Below are 23,772 nucleotides of genomic sequence, written 5' to 3' on the forward strand. Positions count from 1 at the left end.
CTTGTTTCGCTATTCGATTAAGATCACTGTGAGGTGATTGATAATACTAGGCTGTTCTTCGGGAATATAAGTCCGGTTTATCAATTGGTCCTGTTCACCTTGATTTATCAAAAGACGGAACAAAAACTTTTGGGTATTTCTGTGCGAGACAAATTTAAAGACAAATTTTTTTATCATGTCCTCGAGTTTGGGTCTTAGCAACTCTTAGTTGTGGGTGAGATCAACTAAGGGAATCAAGTGCGTGGTATGCTGATGGGATCATAGACGTAAGGAACATAAATGTAACTTGAATCAGTGTGAGATTGATTAGGGTTCAAGTACAGTCCAGTGCGAAGTTAATTGGTAGTAGGCTAGAGTCTGTAACGGCTTAATACAGTGTGGTGTTCAATATGGACTAGGTCCCGGGGTTTTTCTGCATTTACGGTTTCGTCGTTAACAAAATGTTGGTGTCCGTGTTATTTCTTTTCTACATTATATTTTGTTATATAATTAAAATATCATAGGTTGTGCGTGAAGTTCAATCAATTAGAATATCCGACCTTGGGTTGTTGATTTAAATTGATTGACACTTGAACATTGGTCTTTGATATCGTTCAAGTTACTCCTCTTATATTCAATCGGGATCGCATATTTCTATTTGCTTATTGCGGATTGAATTAAGAGTTAGAGATATTAAACTCTTTGATATACTTTTTTCTAGATTGAGTCTGATTGTCTAGTTGATTCTCCAGAAAGTTCATTGGAGTAAGTCCTCTCAGATTGCCAAACGAATTGTTGGGTGTGGTTCTTAGACCCCCGTATTTTCAACATCCATCTGCAACAACAAATGAAATATTGGCTACAAATTCAGCGAGATTATTATCACCTGTAAGCTAGAGGCCATCTAACTTGTCATAATGACAAAACTACTTCATATTTTCATTCTGTTGCAAATTGTAACAAGAGAAGAAATTGTATTTTTGCTACCAATGATGATATCGGGATTTGGCAGGATGAACGACCAGCTATTGAGCAAAGTCTTATTCATCATTTCAGTTTATCAAGGATGATTTGGGAAAATACAATATAATAATATACACTATGGTCCGGTTACGGAACCGTGCAAGTTTGCTAAACAACTAAAAGCGATTTGATGTTCATTTAAACACATAATAGTTTACTCATGATGCACATACATAAGTGTTTGAGTGACCAATGAAGTCTTAGAAGTATTTAAGAGAGTTGTAGCGATGCTAAACATATTTAAAAAATAAGTCTTTGAGCATCTGCTAAAATCTGTTGGGAAAGTTGGTAGAACGGTTCGTGAACCAAAGGCTTGTTCACGAGTCAGAGTGCTACGGTTCGTGAACCAGGTTCGCCAACCTTACTAGATCACCGAACTCAGTTGACCATGGTTCGTGAACCGGGTTCGCCAACTGCTAGCCTATTATACCAAATTCAAGTTCAATTCACTACAGTTCGTGAACTGTACCCAAATAAACTAATAACTTGCGAACTGGTTCGCCAACCTTCCTTGTATTTCTGAAACTCATATATCTATGCTACCCTGAGCAGAAATATAGGAAGTTCTGAATTCCTCTCATGATGTTTCAAACATTCTCAAGTGATAAAATCATTTGCATCGTTAATTTTTAATTAATTCACAAATAATAAATTGTTTAAAACTAAAATTGTTAAGGACCGTTGAACATCTTTGCTAAAACTCAAGATTTTTCTCAAGACAAGCTTGAATCGAAACTTATTCTTTGTAAATGTATTAGAAGTCATACGATACAGTCTCAACGGATATAATGATAAGATATTGAGTCAAATAGAATGGTTCAGTCTTCACATACCTGTTACCGAAATTTTCTAGATGTATTCGTCGATCGATGTCCAGTCTTAGAGGGTGATCTCTGATACTCAACTACCAAATTTTAACCTACTATGAGACTTGACTTAGTAGACTAGAAATCAAGATATATTTTGATCATCTAATGTTGGCAACAAGCTTGAGATAGCAAAACTTGTAGGTTCAACCGAGCGTTGCTCTAACAAAAATGATTATGGGATTTAAGATTGAGTATAAAAAAATAAACAAAAATCTACATGTTTTTTGTGGTTAAATTCTATGCCGACACTAAAAAGGTAATTCAGTATTTTATTTTATTTTAGGATACCCTCTATTATAATCCCCAGGATAGTTTTAACCTCAGCATCCCCAAATTTGTGGGGTATTCTTCAATTGTGGGTTCTTTTTCTCCCTTAACCTCTTTGTTGTTGTTGTTTTCTTTTTTCTTCTTGTTCCTTTTGAAGTATAATATGCTTAACATTCGAACACAAGCAAATTAAAAGTTAGAATTAGTGTTTTATTAAAAATAAAAATAAAATATATATAAAAAAAATTGAGAATCTTATAGCTAAAGTTAGTCATTGAAAACGAAATTAGACATTGCTAATTAAATGGATCTACAAAGTCCAAGAAATACACCTCAGTGATGGATCCCTGAGTTTGCATCCTTTAATAAGAAATATAACTCAGTGATGGATCCCTGAGTTTGCAACACAAGTTTGAGATACTGCTTCATTTTATCCGATGAAGCATCCTATAATATGCTCCCCATACAAATTATGCAGTGTCACACTTCACGTCACTCAAGAGAAATTCACAAAACAATTATGTTAGATAAATGATCGATTGAACCTACAAGTTTTTCTATTGTTATCAATGTTAGATGATCAAAACTATATCTTGATTTCTAGTCTACTAAGTCAAGTCTTGAACTATGTTAGAATTTGATAATTAGGTATCAGACATCACCCTCTAATACTCTAGATCAACGAAGACATCTGGAGAACTTTTGTATCAGGTATGTGAAGACTGAATCATTCTATTTTACTCACTATCTTACCATTCAATCTATTGAGACTATGTCGTTTGACTTCTAGTATATCTACAAAGAAGAAGTTTCGAGGCAAGTTTGTCTTGTTAAAAATCTCGAAATATGAATTTAGCAAAGATGTTTAATGGTCTTTAACAGTATTGGTTCTAAGCAATCTATTGTTTGTGAATTAATTTGTGGATCAATTAAAAATTGCCCATGAAATTTTATCACTTGAGAATGTTTTTGTTTGAGGGTGAAAACGTTTTCTGCTGATTTTGGAAATTTCGGGTGTGTGGGTGAGAAACGAATTTAAACCATAAACAATGTACTGCGAGGGAGTACTTTAGATTCGAGAGATCAATCTATACAAATCCGGCCTAAACCAACAAATGGCCGTTCCAGACTTGCTTCGGTCACAAAGTGAAGGAGAAGGGTTGGTTTTGTGGAGGGAAGCGAAGAAAGTGTTGAGACCAGAATAGTTGATTCTGGAAGAGTAGTTGTTTCACGACTTGTATCAGAAAGTGGGAAGCTAACAGATGGAAAGATAGAAAATGTTTTAACAGTGTTGTATCCTCCTGATCTGAACTTGTTGTTCGGTGGAAATAGGTAATGCCTATTTATACAAGTCAAAGTGAAACGTACTCTGGTCTCATTAAGAAGTGGAAAACGGGTGAGTAAATGGGAGGAGGTGGTAACTGGTAACGCTTGGAATTGCCATGCATTAGCTGGTAGCCTTGGACGGCTAAGATCTGCACCTTAGATGAAAAAGCGGTCGTTGATTGTTACATGCCTTGATTTTGGTAGCCGCATAGGGAAGGCCGGCATGGTATGGCGCAGCAAGGTGGTTGGCATGCCATTGGTACATGTGGCATGACATTCCTTGGCGTGGTTTGGCGTGGGCAAAACTAGGGTTTTGGGCCAAAGGTTACCATGCGTTGTCTGGCGACCTTAGACGGCTAGGATTTGCATCGAGGATTGAAGGGTGGTCGTTGATCGTCGCACGCCTTCGTTTTGGTAGCCGCATAGGGAAGGCCGGCATGGTATGGCACGACAAGGTGGTTGGCATGCCATTGGAACATGTGGCATGGCATGCCTTGGCGCGGTTTGGCGTGGTAAAAACTAGGGTTCTGGGCCAAAGGTTACCATGCGTTGTCTGGCGACCTTGGACGGCTAGGATTTGCATCTAGGATTGAAGGGTGGACGTTGATCGTCGCACGCCTTCGTTTTGATAGCCGCATAGGGAAGGCCAGCATGGTATGTCGCGGCAAGGTGGTTGGCATGCCATTGGCACATGTGGCATGGCATGCCTTGACGCGGTTTGGCGTGGCCAAAACTAGGGTTTTGGGCCAAAGGTTACCATGCGTTGTCTGGTGACCTTGAACGGCTAGGATTTGCATCTAGGATTGAAGGGTGGTCGTTGATCGTCGCACGTCTTCGTTTTGGTAGCCGCATAGGGAAGGCCGGCATGGTATGGCGCGGCAAGGTGGTTGCCATGCCATTGGAACATGTGGCATGGCATGCCTTGGCGCGGTTTGGCGTGGCCAAAACTAGGGTTTTGGGCCAAAGGTTACCATGCGTTGTCTGGCGACCTTGGACGGCTAGGATTTGCATCTAGGATTGAAGGGTAGTCGTTGATCGTCGCACGCCTTTGTTTTGGTAGCCGCATAGTGAAGGCTGGCATGGTATGGCACGACAAGGTGGTTGCCATGCCATTGGCACGGTTTGGCGTGGCCAAAACTAGATTTTGGGCCAAAGGTTACCATGCGTTGTTTGGCAACCTTGGACGGCTAGGATTTGCATCTAGGATTGAAGGGTGGCCGTTGATCGTCGCACGCCTTCGTTTTTGTAGCCGCATGGGGAAGGCCGGCATGGTGGGGCCAAGGCCAATGGCGCAGATGGCTTGGCATAGTGGGGCCAAGGGCTTGGTACGGACGGCTTGGCTGGTGGGGCCAAGTGAAGGTGCGGTTGGCTTGGTATGGTGGGGCCAAGGGTTTGGTATGCCATTGGCGCATGGTGCGGCTAGCATGGTTGGGTCCAAGGCAAGGCGCGGTTGGCTTAGCATGGCGGGGCCAAGGGTTTGGCATACCATTGGCGCATGGTGCAGCTAGCATGGTTGGGGACAAGGCAAGGTGCAGTTGGCTTGACATGGTGGGGCCAAGGGTTTGGCATGCCATTGGCGCATGGTGTGTCTAGCATAGTTGGCATGCCTTGGTGCGGTAGACGTGGATGGCATGGTTTGCCATTGGCACAGTGATGCGGCTGGCATGGTTGGCATGCCTTGGCGCGGAGATGTGGCTGACATGGTTTTCCATTGGCACAGTGGTGCGGCTGGCATGGTTGGCATGCCTTGGCGCGGAGATGTGGATGGCATGGTTTTCCATTGACACAGTGGTGCGGCTGGCATGGTTGGCATGCCTTTGCGCAGAGATGTGGCTGGCATGGTTTACCATTGGCACAGTGGTGCGGATGGCATGGTTGGCATGCCTTGGCGCGGAGATGTGGCCGGCATGGTTTTCCATTGGCACAGTGGTGCGGCTGGCATGGTTGGCATGCCTTGGCGCGGAGATGTGGACGGCATGGTTTGTCATTGGCACAGTGGTGCGGCTGGCATGATTGGCATGCCTTGGCACGGAGATATGGCTGGCATGGTTGGCATGCCTTGGCGCGGAGATGTGGCTGGCATGGTTTTCCATTGGCACAGTGGTGCGGCTGGCATGGTTGGCATGCCTTGGCGCGGTAGCATGAGAATTAGGGTTTGGCATAGATGATGTCGGTCAATGTTAAGGGTTCTGCCGTGGAACATGACACATAAATAAAAAAAGGTACCCTGGTAATTCTTACATAGGAATGATGATCGATTCAATAAATGTGCTAATGGTCATAGTGACGTCATGTCAGATGTTCGGTTTTACGATTTTAACCCTAAGCTAATAACCACCATCAACATTAAGTCCTCTGCTTAGCTCGGAACGGGAGCATCGTTGCGAGGTAAGCATAAGATGGTGACAGGCTAGGACAAAAATCGAAACAACAAGTCGTGAAAAGATGGTCAGGAAGGTCCGACTAACCTTTTTCGAGAGGTAAAGAGAGTTTGTGCTTCCCGTGTTGGCGGCCTTGCATAAATTGTACTGGTGGTGCAGACCGTGGAGTGGTGAGATGAAAATCGTCGGATTAGTCTGGCCATGCATCACCTTGGCTGGGTTAGGGAAAGCGGAGGCGCTGGATTAGCGAGTTGTCGGTGTTGGTGCGGCTTGAGCAGAGCTTCTGGCGTTGGTCGGCTTGGAATGGGAGCCGTCAGCATTGGTCGTCTTGAAATGGAGCTGCTTGCGTCGGTCGTCTTGGAGTGGAGCTAGCTTGAGTTCCTTGAAAGGATGACGACTGGCTTCAGTTTCATGGGATGATGGCAACTTTGTCTGAATTAGGGTTTGGCATGCCGAAACCCTAATTAGCGCCCTTTACTATAATCGTTGTAGAATTCTTGTACGAACTCGGATTTTGACGGTCCGCCCCTCCATTCTGAATATAAAAGAATTTCCTATATCCTTCTGCGATAATATTTAGGTTTTGAGCTCGTTCGGGAGGCGAAAACAACTCGTCAGTAAAATTCAGGAAGAACTCAAGAGGGATGTTGCGGGCCCGAGGTGGCATAGTCGCGCCCAGTCATCCGTTTCATGGAGTAAGAAGGAATCTTTATTTTGTTCAAACTCTAGAAACTCCGTCCGCATGAAAGGAGATATTGACCTTTTTCTTTTTTCTGTTGCTCGTCCGGATCCGTGCTTTCCTCTGCAGTATCTCTCCAGTGGATTCCAAAATTTATCAAACTCCATTGCATTCTTGGGACGGATGGATGTGGTTGCGTTTTCGGTTCATCCTTGATTTTAGCACATCGCGATGACAATATGTTGTGGATGCTTGTATTGGTCGAAATCTTTCGGAGACACTTGATGAAATAGATGAGTTGGGAGATGTTTCGTTGGCGATGTGCTATTATCAAGTCTTCAAGGACTTGGTTCCAAGTGGCATCCTTCGAACCATCTTCCGAATCTTGGACTATCGTGTGGAATGGGATGTGGTGAGAAGTCCCCAATTATGCTTCTGTTAGATCCGATGGCTTGGCCGAATATGTGAATGTATCTTTGTGGAGTGCATTTGGAGTCTTCGGTGCACATGTACGGCTTCATGTTGAGAAATTCCTGCGGCTCGTAAAACTTCGACAGTGATGATGTTGAAATCAGAAATAACCTGGTTGAGGGGAGTGAAAGCGGCCCATGTTGGTAGTCCCCATGTGTAGCCTACTTTCATTGCATGGCTTTGAATCCACGTCCACGGGATTTGATATAATCTTATCGTACTCTTCTGGATGTGACGCTGAGGTGATCAGAATATCACATGATGAAATATCTTGGATAGTGAAGTGGTAGGAATGAGAGAGTTATGTTGTTTATCATGGCTCCCTCTGTTTCTTCAAGAAAATGTTTCAGCCGCGTCTCTGGAGTTATCTCATGAGTCTTTGATGGTCGTCGGGATGGACTGCGATGAGAAGTCCCCAGTCGCATTTTTCTTCAGTTTCTGAAGTTGTTTTCCTCTGAGCATACTTGGGATCCTCCGCGGGCTTGTAAAGTGTTGAAGGCGTCTTCTGGACAGATAGGTGATGATTTTCTTGCACCGCATCCTTGAAGAGTAGATGACCTTGTTGTGGCTATGACCTTTTGGTTGAACGTGCCTTCTGAGCTTTGACGGTGAAAGGATTTCATGTATATACTCAGTCCCCAAGTATGGTTTACATGTTTCCATCTTGTATGGTCAATGGGTTGACCATGATAAAGACATCACCATCGTGCGTTCGTACTGGTGATTTTGTTACTTCTTCCACGTGGAACTTAAAATGTGGAGGAGAACATGTTACTTTTGTAGTGATTACTGCTGTGGTGAAGCTCTGGCTGGTATCAACAAATGAGCGCCAACAGTTATTGGTAGCATATGTAATCAGAAGAGACTACATTGTCGTGGTAACAAAGTAGGTTGGATGGAATTGTATGGGCATCCATGGAAGTAAAAGGATTGGTTGGACGCGTAAGCGAGCAAACTGACCATGATCACGAGTTTTGATGATATGGATCAAAAGGAGGCCATGACTACGAAGGTTGGCTGGCTGTGATCATGATCCCTGACATGGGGAGCGTGGTGGTACGACCCTTTGCAGGAAGAAACGGCGTTGAAGCAGCTTCGGCTGTTGGAAAGGATGTTGAAACTTAAGGAGACAAACGCTGAAGCTTCGGCTTCGGATTTTGGAGCATCTTATGGAGAGAACGCTGAAGCAGAGCGGCTGATTGAGAGAGCGTTGAAGCGGAGCGGCTGTCGGAGCGAACGTTGAAGCGGAGCCGCTGCTGGAGGACGTTAAAGTGAAGCGGCTGTTGGAGCAAACGTTGAAGCGGAGCGACTACGTTAATAAGTGTGATGTCAAACTGGACACCCTTCAGAGAACAATGGTTAGGAGTCCCCAGTTCCATCTATCAATCGTGATTTCCAGGAGAGGTTGGTATTTGGGAACGGATTCTCTGGTTGGAAACAGCTGCTTCCCTGATGCAGTGCGGTTGAGGGCTGCGAATATGTCTTGACGCTGCGCCTACAAAATCTCACATAAGTGTTTCATCATAGACTGCACGATTTTGTGGGCGAAGTCCCCGGAAATCATGCAGCTCCTGACAGGAAGAGAGTCTTTGTGAACTCAGGGAGGTTGCTGATTTTCTTTGCTTCGATTTTGGAGAAGTCGTTCCTGATCTTTACGTGTGATGAAATTAGATTGTTGATTCCATTCTACTGGGCGTTCAAAGGGCAACGATGAAAGGATGCAAGCTGCTGGCGCTGGAAAGAAGCAAGCTGTTAGCGCTGGAAGGATGCAAGCTTCTGGCGCTGGAAAGATGCAAGTTGTTAGCGCTGGAAGGATGCAAGATGCTGGCACTGGAAAGATGCAAGATGTTAGCGCTGGATCGGCTTGGAATGGGTGTTGGCTTGGATTTGGTATGGCACGGACTATTGGCTGGGCATGGCGCAGACTGTTGTCTTGGCACGGCGCTGGCTTGGCGTGGCACAAACTTGTTCTTGCGGGACCAGTTGCCTCTTTCCATACGTATCTCAAATAGGAAATCATTTCCTTATTCAAATTCCAAAAGCGTTATGCGTATGAAAGGGGTTGGCTCTCCTTTTTATCTCGTATCTTTGTTCTCATGTCCTGGTGTTTAGCGGTAGTGCGGTAGCAATAAAGTGGGCAAGCGTATTCCAGCTATGTACTCCAGTGTTTCTCTTTAAATTTGTTTTCTTGTTTTGGGGAAAATCCTAGCCATAGGTATGCCTTCCATGAATCTGTAGAAATATTGTTCTTCTCTTCACATATCACTGTAGTAGCGTCGGCTACCTCATGAATAGTGACTGGTAATCGTTATTATGCAAAGTAGGTACTTATGGGTAGGTGAATGATTCCACGAGGAACTGGGCGTTAGGGTTTCTCTGAGATCCAAAAGTTGCAGGCCAAGGTGACCGAAGGTCCTTCTGCGGACGTGGTCAAACAATAAGAGCGGAGGTCGAAAGGCTGTCCAAAGAGTTGGAGCTGAAACAGGTGGTCCTCCAAATGATAAAGGACGCCTTCTTCGAGAAGAGCAAAACACCGTTGAATGACTTCATTTGAATGCACTTCTGTCTTCTGAAATTCTTCTGTTTCGTTTTTTTTTTTGAATGGCAAATGAAACACCTGGATTTATGGTTTTGATTTTCTGGATTTTTGGGTTGATAGACAAGTGTTACCTATGAGGGTTTTGGATTATTATTCGTGATAAACTGTTTTAGGATGATGCCGTTTTTGGTTATGATTGTAAGTGACACAAACATCCCAGGGAAGATATGGAACCGTGAACGTTGTGTGTCGGTAGATGACATGGGATGAAACATAACATGGCTGTCGGTTTTATCATTCCCGTGAAAACTTGAAATAGTAAACCATGTATTTTGTCTAGGCAAGACTTACTCGGTTTTTTTGATCTGCTAACGAAAAATGAGTCAGGTGCAAGACCGAGTTTTGTGAGAAGCACCGTAATCGTGGAAAGTCCCAAGTCATCCCTGAGTTACTTGATAATCAAGTCGTAAATCCCTGGGCGGATCGTTTGCTTTTAACCTCTGGGAAGTCCCCAATCGCCCCTTGTCGTGTCATGACTGGTAATCGGATCGTCTGGTAACTGAGTCGTCGATCCCTGAGCGAATCGTTCGCCTCTACCGTCCTGATGCCTGGGTCAAAGTATGAGATCGAGGATTGAAAATTGACATTGTAACCGAAAGACCAGTCTCCCACTGTGGTCGCCAATTGTTTGAGGGTGAAAATGGTTTCTGCTGATTTTGGTAATTTCGGGTGTGTGGGTGAGAAACGAATTTAAACCCTAAACAATGTACTGCAAGGGAGTACTTTAGATTCGAGAGATCAGTCTGTACAAATCCGTCCTAAACCAAGAAATGGTCGTTCCAGACTTGCTTCGGTCACAAAGTGAAGGAGAAGGGTTGGTTTTGGGGAGGGAAGCGAAGAAAGTGTTGAGACCAGAATAGTTGATTTTGGAAGAGTAGTTGTTTCACGACTTGTATCATAAAGTTGGAAGCTAACATATGGAAAGCTAGCAAATTTTTTCTGAGTGTTGTATCCTCCTGACCTGAACTTCTTGTTCGGTGGAAATAGGTAATGCCTATTTATACAAGTCGAAGTGAAACGTACTCTGGTCTCATTAAGAAATGGAAAACGGGTGAGTAAATGGGAGGAGGTGGTAACCGGTAACGCTTGGAATTGATGTTCCATAAAAGAAAGTGTTTCACCATTACTCCCTGTATTTACTAACCTCCCCATCCTTATGACACTTTCTTATAACGGGCGTAGTGTACGCCGCACGCTGTAAACCGCCAAACCAATACCCAAAGAGCATCCCCCAGTTTGTGACATACGTTGATGTCTCGAGTGTTTTCGTGGAAAACATGTAGCACGTTGTTGTTGTCTAGCAAGTTCATCTTGGGAGACTTGCCGGCTCGGTGGTGACCTTCGACGGTCGAGATTTTGTATCTTAAGAGGAAAGGTAGTCGTTGATTATTGCAACCCTTATTTTGGTAGCCAGTGGCATGAAAGCATGATCAGTATGGCTTTAATATGGTCTAGTTTAGGCGCGGCCAAAAGTTAGGGCCAAAGGTTGCCATGCGTTAGCTGGTCACCTTGGATGGCTAAGATCTGCACCTTAGATGAAAAAGTGGTCGTTGATTGTTGCAGGCCTTCGTTTTGGTAGTCGTATAGGGAAGGCTGGCATGGTATGGCGCGTCAAGGTGGTTGGCATGCCATTGGCATATTTGGAATGACATGCCTTGGCGCGGTTTGGCGTGGCCAAAACTAGAGTTTTGGGCCAAAGGTTACCATGCGTTGTCTGGCGACCTTGGACGACTAGGATTTGCATCTAGGATTGAAGGGTGGCCGTTGATCGTCGCACGCCTTCGTTTTGGTATCCACATAGGGAAGGCCGACATGGTATGGCGCGGCAAAGTGATTGGCATGCCGTTAGCACATGTGGCATGGCATGCCTTGGCGCGGTTTGGCGTGGCCAAAACTAGGGTTTTGGGCCAAAAGTTACCATCCGTTGTACGGCGACCTTGGACGGCTGCGATTTGCATCTAGGATTGAAAGGTGGTCGTTGATCGTCGCACGCCTTCATTTTGGTAGCCGCATAGGGAAGGACGGGATGGTATGGCGCGACAAGGTGGTCGGCATGCCATGCCTTGGCGCGGTTTGGCGTGGCCAAAACTAGGGTTTTGGGCCAAAGGTTACCATGCGTTGTCTGGCGATATTGGACGGATAGGATTTGCATATAGGATTGAAGGGTGGCCGTTGATCGTCGCACGCCTTCGTTTTGGTAGCCGCATAGGGAAAGTCGGCATGGTATGGGGCGGCAAGGTGGTTGGCATGCCTTGGTGTGGCCAAAACTAGGGTTTGGGGCTAAAGGTTACCACGTGTTGTCTGGCGACCTTGGACGGCTAGGATTTGCATCTAGGATTGAAGGGTGGCCGTTGATCGTCGCACGCCTTCGTTTTGGTAGCCGCATAGGGAAGGCCGCCATGGTATGGCGCGGAAAGGTGGTTGGCATGCCATGCCTTGGCACAGTTTGGCGTGGCCAAAACTTGGGTTTTGGGCTAAAGGTTACCATGCGTTGTTTGGCGACCTTGGACGGATAGGATTTGCATCCAGGACGGAAGGGTGGCCATTAATTCTAGAGTCGTCCTTTATTGACCTAGGTTTCCTCTGAGAAACATAATTAGGTCTACGACTGAAAGACTTCGCTTTAGGGATTCGTGAAGCCTGGTTCAAATATCATTACCTTGATAGTTTGTGTATCCTGATCTAGCTTTTATGTTGTTGAGGTTTTCGTAATCTCTTTCATGAAAGATAGATAGTAATCACAAAGTTCTCTTCGTCTCAGACTTGGTAATTCGCCAAGATAGATATTTGAAAACTGGTCTTAATTGATCTTTCGAAGATTGTTTTTGAGAGGTGGTAAAAGATCTAGGATTCCCATATAAGTGAGTGTAAGGGTTACGGATTGTGAGGTTTGCTAGCTTTGTCTATTGCAAACATATTTCCAAGCCTTGATATTTGATCTAAAGGGAAATCAAATAGGCTTATCTGTTAGAGGAAAATTGGTATCAAAAGTATTGACTTCGGTTTAGGGTGTAAAGGATGCCAGTTAATGGAATCAATAGTGTAGAGCCTTGCGAGGCTCAAGAAACGTAAGGAACGCGTTTGTAACCGAATCACTTGGAGGGTGGACTCAGTCTCAACTATATTCTAATCGAAGTATGATAGTAAGCTAGTGTCTGTAGCGTCTTTATACAGTTTGGTTTTCAAATATGGACGAGGTCCCAGGATTTTTCCTAAGTTATGGTTTCTTTGTTAACAAAACTATTGGTGTCTTGTGTTTTTCCTTTTCCGCATTATGTTGTTTATATTTATAATTGGATCTACGCAATTCGTATGAATTTAATCCTAGTAGACACGTCCATTTAATTGTGATCGATTGGGAGACTTGTTTCTTGTAGATATCCGTATCTTAAAGATAGATAACAATTTTTATTACTTGAAAAAAATTCCTATTGGATTATTTGGATACGACTAAATTGATCTTGGATATTGATTTATGTGATCGTCCAAGTACTCTTCTTAACAATCAGGTTTACAGACTCATTGTCTATATACATACTGATTGAGAAGTGGTAGAGATATAAACTCTATATACATATTGTCAAGGATCATTTAGTTAGTCTACTTGTAATTGTATTAGGTTTTGTCCATACAGGTTGCCGAACGAAAAAAGTTGGTGGTGTATTTGATACCCCCTGCGTTTTCAACTGGTATCAGAGCAGGCAAACACTGTTAGACCTAATAAGTTTGTGTTTGAAGTGATCTGTATTATGGAAAAGAGTGCAATCTAGATTAACGTACCACCAACCTTCGATGACACAAATTAGTTATGGTGGAAAACTATTATGCGTTACTTCTTACAAGCTCGTGACTTTAAGACATGGGTTCTTGTTGTAAGAGGATACAATGCTCCAATGGTCGGAGATGGAGCGGTTGCTATTCTTAAAGGCATATGAACATATAAAGAGGTTGAAATCAGTGATGCTAAACACAACTATGATGGACTGAATGCTTTTATCCATGACATAAGCCAAGATCTTCAACAACATGTGTCTGCGTGCACTAAATCAAAAGATGCTTGAGATATCTTAGAGACCGTACTTGAAGGAAATTCTGTAGAAAAAGAAACACAACTTCAAAACCTAACTTCTAACTGGGAAACCTTCATATGCTTGATGAAGCTTTGTTTGAGGAACTTAATCACAAATTTTCGGAAATAGTGAACGTTTGTCATTCACTAGGAAAGACGATTGCGGAACTGGATATTGTGATGAAAATTTTGAGATCTTTACTATCTCGATACGAGTCTAAGAAACATGCGGTCACTGAAGGAAACAATCATACCACGCTTTTCAGAAGCACCCTTGTTGAAAAGCTAAAGATCTTCAATTTTGAACAGAGTAGACAAATGAATCATCCCAGTTCAAGCAATTATGCTCTTAGTATACACGATGACTCTGTTACTCTCTGTCCTGAACAAGTTGTCAAAGAAGATGAGAATATCTTGAATTCCACTTTGTCACTGTTTGTATAACATATTAAGAAAACTCTTAGACGGAGGAGAAAAATATCTCTTAATAATTCTTCTCGAATAAGGAAGTTCATTGACAGTATGGTTCGAAACGACAATGACACCACTCTCTGTGCTAATAAAATCTCATAAATCATTAATCATTTTGGGAATACAATTGTAGATTGACTTTAAAATCGAAAAAGTCAAACTTTCGTGAAACAATTGTTTTTACCTATGACTTCTATATATGGTATTCAAACAACATTGTTCCTTAAAATTGTTGTTTCCCATTTTGACCGTATCTATTGCAGCCTTTTGTTTTCTTTCTAGCTTATACTCCCTCCGTCCCCAAGATATAAGCGGAGTTTTCAATTTTTGTAATCCCGCTAGATAGGCGGAATAACAATTCCAAGATGAGTTTTTCTTATATATGCCCTTACTTATTGTGCATTGATAATTGTATTAGGAACGAGACAAAGGTTAAAACAGGAAAGTAGATGCATATTTAAGAAATCAAGATAATTTCTTAATTTAAGAGATTTTTTTAAATCCTCCTATATAATAGGGACGGAGGGAGTATTTATTTATGGTTACCTAGTCCCGATAGTCCCACTGATTTGAATTTAGAAGGCGGACGTAGGTCAAACGCAACTAGTGCTGGGTCAATGTAAGAGGTCGCATCCGAAGTAGAGCTGGCAAACAAGCTGAAACCCGCGGATTAACCCGTACCCGGCCCGTGAAAACCCGAGCCCGGCTTGGCTTGGTCCTAAACAAGCCGGGCGCGGGTTGGAGAAATAACGGCTTGTGAGAAAACGGGTTTATCCGTCCCGGCCCGTAAACCCGCGGGTTAAACCCGTCAACCCGTCTACAACACCTAATTAATAAGTTATATTTAATCCCTACCGTCAGATTATTCTAGGGTTAATCTTATCCATACGTTAAAGGTATAAAAGGATAAACCTAAACCTAAATGAAGAGATATCATTCTCTTTTCTTCTCTCTTTTCTTCTTCTGCTCCTTCTCTTCTCCTCCGTTCTTCGGCAGCCGAATCTTCAAATTTGGATACGTAATCTTCAAAGCAATTCATACACTTCACCTTCTTGACGTGTTTTTGATCATATTTACAGAAGCTCTTTGCCATTAAATGGTCGATATTTACAGAAGCCCCTTTAATCTAGTAATCGATTTGTTAGATGAAACAAGGATTTGTTGGCTATTGATCATATAGAATTGGTAAGTCTCTCTCTGTTCTATTTCAATTTTCAAAGATTATTCTTCTTGAATAGATTTTAATTGCCTTGATTTTGAATCTGAAATTGATTTTGAATCTGAGTTCGATTTTGATTGCCTTAAACTGTATTGTATCAGATTTGCTTTCTTTTCAAGGTAAGATTTACTTCTGTTTTTCCAATTCTAACGTATTGTATTTTCATATGTGCGTGATATTTGATCAACATTTGCATGTAAAATACTGGATTCATAGATCTACATTCTTTGCATCTACAGTTTTATATGTTAATAAATTGTTTAGATGTAATCTGCCAGCAACATGTTGAATATGGGTTTGATTTATTATCTGTACAGAATTTATGGAATTGCTTAGGCATCCAATGAGGTGCAGCAGATTTATGATGTTAATGACAGTGGTCGGTGTATTATCAATAAGCCTACAACAATCACAGTATGTAGTTGGGATTCGATTTGTGGTTGAAAAGGAAGAATGTTTATCTCATTCTATGCCATATGAAGGAGACACGGTTCAAGTTTCTTATGTTGTGATCAAAGCTGATGTCCCATGGAATTCCGGTTTAGAAGACGGTGTCGATCTTATTGTAAGTTTTGTTTACATATTCTTTTTCTGTTGGACTTGTTGAGCAATTTCAGCTAGTGTCATTTGTGCCACATTTGATTCTGAATTTATTTGGCATGTATATGCTTATTAAAAATGGAAGTTTCCTTGTCGCTGACTTATTATCATTCCCCCTTTCTTGCTTTCGTTTACAGTCAGGTGGGACAGACCTTCGACGTTCTGCCAGGAAGAGGAAGCGTTTACAGTCAGTTAAGGAGTCATTCACTAGGAAGCGTTTACAGTCAGTTAGGAAGCGTGAACCTTTTTAATAAATTCTTGGCTTGTTTTGACCCCTTAATTAGTGATGGTGTATGACATTGTTTTCCATTTTTTAGTTTCTTTCATATGGTGGTGTTGTACTGATGTTCTTCTTTTCTTTCTCCTTCCGCAATTGTTGTTGTTGCTATTGAAGTAGAGATTGTAGCAGTGTGTAATGTCTTGATCTTGAATGTGCGAGTGCAGTGAATGAGTTAGATGAATGTTAGGTTGCAGGGAAAGTGCTTTAGATGGCCTGAATGTGGCCGAAAATAAACCAGGAAACTGAGGAAACTCTGTCAAATCGGTTTCTGGCGAGTTGACTCACCATAAACGGGTTAACCCGTGAACCCGCAGGTTTAACCCGTTACGGGTGCGGGTTGAAGAAATGACCACCCGTGAAGAATATCAACCCGCGGGTTTTGACCCGTGTTAACCCGAATCCGTGTAACCCGTAACAAGCCAGCCCCGGCCCGCCCGTTTACCAGCTCTAATCCGAAGGAAACAGTGATTTTATACCGACACAATGATAAATAAACAAAAAAATCATCAGAATCTATGCATGTTTCTTTGTGTTTGCATAAAATCATCATAAACAAAAAAATCACCATAACTAAAAGATGGGAATACCTAAATCATAAAAAATGGAGACAGTGAATAAATCATGTGTTTCTTTTGCGGAGGAATGAATGGTTAGTGTAAACTCTGGAATGTACTCCTCTGCCGCCTTGTTTGAAAATTCAGATTACCAAGATCACAAAATAAACTTACTTGGTGAGCATGGCAGTTGCTTGAAAAGGCTACCCAGATTCAAATAAAAGAACTTAACCAGGCACTCATGGTCCCATCCGTACCAGTTACCAACTATATCACTTTAAAGCAGTTACCATCCACATCTCCATGGCATGATATTAAAATTGTCCTATCAAATTTAATTAAAACCAATCAATTAACACACAATTATCTGACTAATCTCGCATCAAAAATAAAATAAATTAAAAAATCTGACTAATGGCTGACACTAATCAAATCTATGTCTAGGAACCAGGCAAGTACCATCACACTTTTTGGCCTTTTTTTCTTACATTTTCAGTCTCCTCGGGAAACCATTTTTTATTTACCAAAACACTTTTTTTTTCTCTCTCCTTTAATCTCCACTAACACTAAAATCACTCCCCTTCTGTCTCTCCTTCTCAGCAAAAATGCAGGAAACTACTTTCCTCCCGGATCATCAACATTTTTCATCATCATCTTCTATAAATTAGAGTGTCTATCAAGACCAAAACAAAAGACAAAGGAAAAACAATGGCAGCAATGTTTCAGACCTGGTTTCTTTTCATACTATTCACCTTTTCTTTTAGTAACTTATTAGGTTTTCCAACTACACTAACACTTGAGAGAGCTTTTCCATTAAACAAAAGAGTTGAATTGAATGAGCTTAGAGTTAGAGATAAAGCAAGACACGGGCGTATCTTACAACAACAAGAAGAAAGCATTAACAGTGTCATTAATTTTAATGTTTATGGTTCATCTGATCCTGAATTATTTGGGTAATTTCCTTATTTTTCTCTTGTTATTTAATACTGTATCTCAGTGTTTGATCAATTTCATTTTGGTTATTGATTCTTTGTAATTGTATTTGTTGTTACTAGGCTTTACTTTACAAGAGTGAAAATAGGGTCTCCTCCAAGAGAATTTCATGTGCAGATTGATACTGGAAGTGATGTTTTATGGGTTGCTTGTGATTCCTGTGACAATTGCCCTAAATCCACTGGACTAGATGTAAATTGCCATTTCTATTTTCATTTCTTGCATAATTTTTGTTTTTTTGTTTGTTTGGGGGCAGAGGCCCCTATGGTGGAGTGGTAAAGTCAGAATCCTAATTCCTACATAGGAATGTAGTATAGGGAGCTAATTAGAGTTGGTTTGATTGTTTTGTGCAGATTCAGCTAGGATTTTTTGACCCATATAGTTCGTCATCAGCTGCGGTGATTCCTTGTTCAAGTGATACATGTTCTTTTGCTATTCGAACTGCTGTTTCTGGGTGTCCCACTCCGAGTTCTCCATGTAGGTACTCTTTTCTGTATGGAGATAATAGTGGCACATCCGGGTATTATGTGTCAGATATTTTGTACTTAGATACGGTGGTTGGGGATTCCATGGCAAACACCTCTGCGTCTCGTGTGGTTTTCGGGTATGTTTTGAATGCCTTTTAATATTTTGGTTTTGTTTGTTGGAAAAAGAACTTAGAAGTGGATATGGTGCCAAACAGGTGTAGCAACTACCAGTCTGGGGGTTTAACCAGGTCGAATAGAGCAATTGATGGGATTATTGGGTTTGGCCAACACTATTTTTCTGTCATCTCTCAACTATCATCGGGAGGAACAGTGCCGAAAATGTTCTCACATTGCTTGAATGGAAAGGATTATGGTGGAGGTGTATTGGTTCTTGGTGAGATTCTGGCACCGGGTATCATTTATAGCCCACTTGTTCAATCACAGTAGGTCATTTCTTCCCCTGTCAAAGAGCCCATTAAGTTATGTAATTATGTGTTATCCCCCCTCATTGCAGTTCCTCATTCTGAAAATAGGAACCTCACAACTCCACATAATCTGTTTGCATGTGATAGACAATTTTAGTTGGATACTTCACAATGAAGTTACCTTCATCATATAGGAACTAAAATTGAGATATAAAATAGGAACTATATGATGCTATCTGAGTGTTTTCACGAATCTTTGAGTGTGTGTTACCTTCATTTCCAGAATAACCTTGGATTTCCCCATTGGTTGTGTTATTCTGCCCTTTACACATATATGTCGGTTATGTGGAAATAAATCTAACTGATTTTCTTTCTGGGTGGTAATGATGTTGGTCTACATGTTGAAGGTTTAATAGATGATTACACTATCCATACGCTGTCATATACTCCATTTCTGTCAGTTATTAGTGCCCTTAATGCATATTGAAAAACAGATCCTGTGAAGCTTAATTTATCTCAATTAATGCTGATGGAGTTTTTCAGGCGCTGCTGTAATTGATCGTTTACAGAATGTAGATTGCTTACATTGGAAATTTCAAGAGCATAATTCAACATTTGCAACAAATCTAATATTCTTTTCTATCTCTATCTTTCCAGGCGGCATTATAACTTGAATTTGCTTAGCGTTGCAGTCAGTGATCAAATTGTACCCATAAATCCTGCTGTGTTCGCTGCATCCAGCAGTGGATTACGAGGAACTATAGTTGATTCTGGAACAACATTAGTGTACCTCGCAGAAGAAGCTTATGATCCCTTTGTGAATTCGGTTAGTTACTCTGGCGCACCATTTCTTAATTCTTTTGGTAATTCAAAGAGCTGAGTATGTTTTTCCCCGCGGGTTGAAACAGCTTCAAAGTATCCAGCATGTTACTACAACTTTATCATTCTAGTCAAGTTGATTCAGAATGTAGTGTCTAATTCTCGAACGCAGGTGGCAAATGCTGTTTCACTATTCACACATCCTATACCTTCTGACGACACCGTGTGTTTTCCCATCTCCAGCAGGTTTATTTCTGAAACCATTATTCAGTTGTTCAAGTGATTTCAGTCTATATATGCTGCAATTTGTTCTTTCTCTCTTAATTTATGAAATACATTTATTCTGCATTCAGTGTCGATGAGATATTTCCTCCAGTTACTTTATTCTTCGAGGGTGACGCGCCCATGATTTTGAAACCTAGGGACTACCTTGTACAAAGGCATTATACCGTGAGTTTTTCAACTTTCCTCATTTTAGTATCCACATACCATGAGTTTTTCAACGTTTTTCACACATCTACTATCCACATAGCAAAAACTAGATGAGATTTAACTATTATTACTCAATATGACAGGATGGTGGTGCTGAATGGTGCCTTGGCTTTCAGAAAGGTCAAGGGTTAACTATTTTAGGAGGTTGGTACACTGGCCTAAGAAGCACATTTCTAACCTCGTTTTCTTTCATATGGCTTTGTAACCTTCAACTAAGAAAATTCCTCATTTTTGTCTTTCTGCAGACCTTGTTTTGAAGGATAAGATCATTATTTACGATCTTGCACGTCAACGCCTAGGATGGGTTAACTATGATTGTAAGTCACTCTGATTCCATCTATATATATACCATCCTTTAAGGGACATATTTTCTGCGGAAACATTATCAGCATACCCTTTTCATGTCTGATTCATGTAGTTTTCTTCTTGTTTTAGGCTCATCACCTGTGAATGTTTCATCGACTACGAGTAAGGATTCCGTCACAGGAGAACGACGTGTAAGCAATTCGCCTAGAACTTCACTTTTCAAACATACCACACCCATCACTTTGTACATTATCTTATTTACCACCTGGTTTCTGCTTTTAGGTCCACAACATTGAAATCCCCTTCTTTTCCTTTCTCCTTTTTCTACCTTCCATATCCATGTATAATCTTTTCTACTATCCTTTTTCCTGTTCTGAATGTAAACTCGAAGGAGTTTCTGGAACGAAAAACGTTGAGGACAACTGTCACTAGGACCCTTTTTTCCATTTTCATTTGTAATGCACATTCAGAGACAGTAATAAATTTGTACAGTATATATTATGAGGTTGGCTTGGTAGTAATGCTTTAATGTAGTTGTGTTGGTTAAGTCATTGTCGAATTATTTTCCCTAATTGCAGACAATTGTCAGATTGCATTTAATCATGCTTGTGGTCATTTTGAGAATGGCATCATTTAATAGTAGTTTACTTTTTCTGTAATTGGAATACTGTAAGGGGTAGTGATGGAACAAAAAGAGTAACAAGAAAAACCGTAATATGCAACTGAGAAAGTGTAGGGGACCGTAGGGTCTTCCGTCGGATAGGGATGGTTTTCTAGTGGAGCAGAAACTTCAAGGAAAATCAATGTGAAAGAAGTTTAAGCCAACGAAGCCTTCAATCCCAGTGAAAATGACCCTTTATTCCCTTTGTTCGGGTTGGGTGGTTTTGGGCGTGAGCTAATCGCACCATTTAGATCGTGAGTACTGCAGACATTGATGTCCCGCCGGCGTGGCTGGACCGCCTAAGCGCCCTTGTTGCCAAGGGAAACACTCTTCGCTCGACCCTTCTCGATGCCGATAGTTCGGCTTTCCTTCTCGTTTTTTTTATACTCCGCTTTAGTCCGCTTCCCCGATGACACCCCTACCCCGTACATCCCGCCCGACCGGTGATGTCCAGTTCGGGACAGCCGCCCAGGCTTAATCCATCGAGCCGTTGTTCCGTCCCGGCCATCAACGGTATCCGATCTGACTTGCTTGGTTCCGTAGATGAAGATTGTGTTGGGCTGGCCAATGTAGGTCCATGTATCGTCGTAGATGTACGGAGAAGCGGAGATCTTGATGTCTGGGGAACAAGATGTATCCCACCTGACGTGTCTCACAATGCTTGACTTCGTATCTACGCACACTTCATGGGATTGCTACCCTTTGGCTCAGTCCGTCGATTCCCTCCTAGAGGACAGTTAGCGAACGCGCGAGTCGAAGACGAACCCACTGCGTTGTTGGCACCAAGGACAGTTTAATCCTTGGCCCCTTCTGGGCCTAGTGTTTACCCCATCGACGCTTATCGCGGCTAGTAAGGACTGACTAAGGACCGATATCCGAAGTCTAAGGGGGCATCGAGATTGGGTTAACATGTGCACTAACATCTGGAGCCGAGGTACAAGGGGCCTTAGTGAGCGCCTCAGGGTTCCTTCACATGGATTGCGATTTTCCATGCTTTCTTATCGGACACGATGTCTGGCGACAGTGGTATCTTTCCTACGTCCTCGCGAACAGAGTCTTCCCAAATATTCTTTGGCCGACCGACTTTTGTATGTTTCTTATGTTCTTAATTCCTTCGTGTATTGGACGCCAGCCGTGCTGTACTACACGTCCGAACCAGCGCAGGCGTCGGTTGCGTACCACCTCTGTGATTTGTGCAACTCCGAGTGTGTTACGGATGTCCTCGTTCCGTATTCCATCGTGACGAGTGACACCGCATGTCCACCGGAGCATGCGCATTTCCGCAGAGTGCAGGTTCCTACAGTGTTCATCTCTGGTCACCCAGCACTCCGTACCATATAGCATGGCAGGTCTGACCACCGTTTTGTGAAACTTGCCTTTAAGTTTGGGAGGTATTTTTTTGTCGTAAAGGAGACCGGCTGCCTGTCTCCATCTAGTCCATCCTATCTGGATGCGCTGCCGGACATCGATGTCGATTTCTCCGTTACTCTGCAGGGCTGATCCCAGGTATCGGAAAGAGTCTTTTCTGGGGACCACTTGACCTGCCAGCAAGACGTCACCGTCGTCTGCTACTTCTGTACTGAAGGGGCATTTCAAGTACTCTGTCTTAGATCGGCTCAGTCTGAAGCCCTTTGTTTCAAGGGATTTCCTCCATGTCTCCAGACGTGATTCGAAATCCGACTTGCTCTCTCCGATCAGGGCCACGTCGTCCGCAAAGAGCATGGTCCAGGGCAATTCCCCCTGAATATCCTTCGTAATCTGGTCTATGACCAGTGCGAAGATATATGGGCTTAAGGCTGATCCTTGGTGGAGTCCAATTTTAATTGGAAACTCGTTGGACAATCCACCACTGGTTCTTGCCGAGGAGCTTGCACCTTCGTACATATCCTGGATGAGGACAATGTACTTCTCGGGTACGTTCTTTTCCGCCAGCGCCTGCCATATGACTTCACGAGGGATTTTATCATAAGCTTTCTCAAGATCTATAAAGAGTAAGTGGAGGTCTTTTTGCTGGGCTCGGTAGGTCTCTAGGAGTGTTCTTGCTAGGAAAATAACTTCAGTTGCTGATCTTCCCGGCATGAATCCAAACTGGTTGGTACCGACAGAAGTCAGACCCCGTAAGCGTTGATTGACTACTCGTTCTCAAGTCTTCATTGAGTGGCTCATTAGTCTTATTCCTCTATAATTTGAGTAAATCTGTATATCCCCCTTTTTCTTGAAGACTGGGACAATCACGCTTTTTCTCCATTCGTCCGGCATCTTGTTGTGTTCAAGGATACCGTTGAATAGTGTGGTGAGCCATTCCACACCCATATCTCCCAGGATTTTCCAGACTTCGACAGGAATATTATCTGGGCCAAGGGCTTTTCCTCCTAGAGACTGTTTCAGAGCCAGCTTTACCTCACTCACATGGAAACTCTGGACCACGTCGTTGTTCTTGGCAGGTGTGACGCCTGCCTCCAACACAGGGATATCACTTCCGTCGTTATAGAGCTTATCGAAGTAAGTTCTCCACCGGTCCTTAATATCCCCATCTCTGATCAGGAGACGATTGTCTTCGTTCCTGATACACTTGACTTGACTTGGTCAAGGTCTAGTCTATTTTTTTGAATGCGACTGGCCAGCTTATATATTTCCAAGCTACCTTCCCCCGTGTTTAGTCTTCGGTATAGCTCCTCGGTATCCTTATCTCTAGCGGTTCGTACCTCCCGCTTTGCCCTGGAATTGGCCTCCTTGTATTTCTGCCAATCTTCCTCGCTTTTACTATGGCAGAAAGCTTTGTGGCACTCGCTCTTGGCGGTGATAGCCGCTTGAACTTCCGG

The 23,772-nt window shown here is 42.5% G+C and overlaps 2 protein-coding genes across 2 annotated transcripts; both read left to right on the forward strand.

Annotated features, from left to right (window-relative positions):
- The first annotated feature begins 15,087 nt into the window (after positions 1-15,087).
- On the forward strand, positions 15,088-16,361 carry LOC113338667. The gene is made up of 3 exons (XM_026584042.1): positions 15,088-15,319; positions 15,671-15,918; positions 16,091-16,361. Exons 2-3 carry the CDS (start codon positions 15,676-15,678, stop codon positions 16,202-16,204), a joined length of 357 nt encoding a protein of 118 aa, XP_026439827.1. The 5' UTR covers positions 15,088-15,319; positions 15,671-15,675; the 3' UTR covers positions 16,205-16,361.
- Positions 16,362-17,293: 932 nt separating this feature from the next.
- LOC113338226 (aspartic proteinase-like protein 2) lies at positions 17,294-20,838 on the forward strand. Its single transcript, XM_026583683.1, has 10 exons — positions 17,294-17,740; positions 17,843-17,972; positions 18,134-18,384; positions 18,463-18,690; positions 19,330-19,498; positions 19,664-19,737; positions 19,845-19,941; positions 20,067-20,127; positions 20,229-20,300; positions 20,419-20,838. Exons 1-10 carry the CDS (start codon positions 17,496-17,498, stop codon positions 20,583-20,585), a joined length of 1,494 nt encoding a protein of 497 aa, XP_026439468.1. The 5' UTR covers positions 17,294-17,495; the 3' UTR covers positions 20,586-20,838.
- The last annotated feature ends 2,934 nt before the right edge of the window (positions 20,839-23,772 follow it).

Source organism: Papaver somniferum, unplaced genomic scaffold (genome assembly GCF_003573695.1).
Source record: "Papaver somniferum cultivar HN1 unplaced genomic scaffold, ASM357369v1 unplaced-scaffold_19, whole genome shotgun sequence".
In the NCBI taxonomy this organism is placed as follows: Eukaryota; Viridiplantae; Streptophyta; class Magnoliopsida; order Ranunculales; family Papaveraceae; genus Papaver; species Papaver somniferum.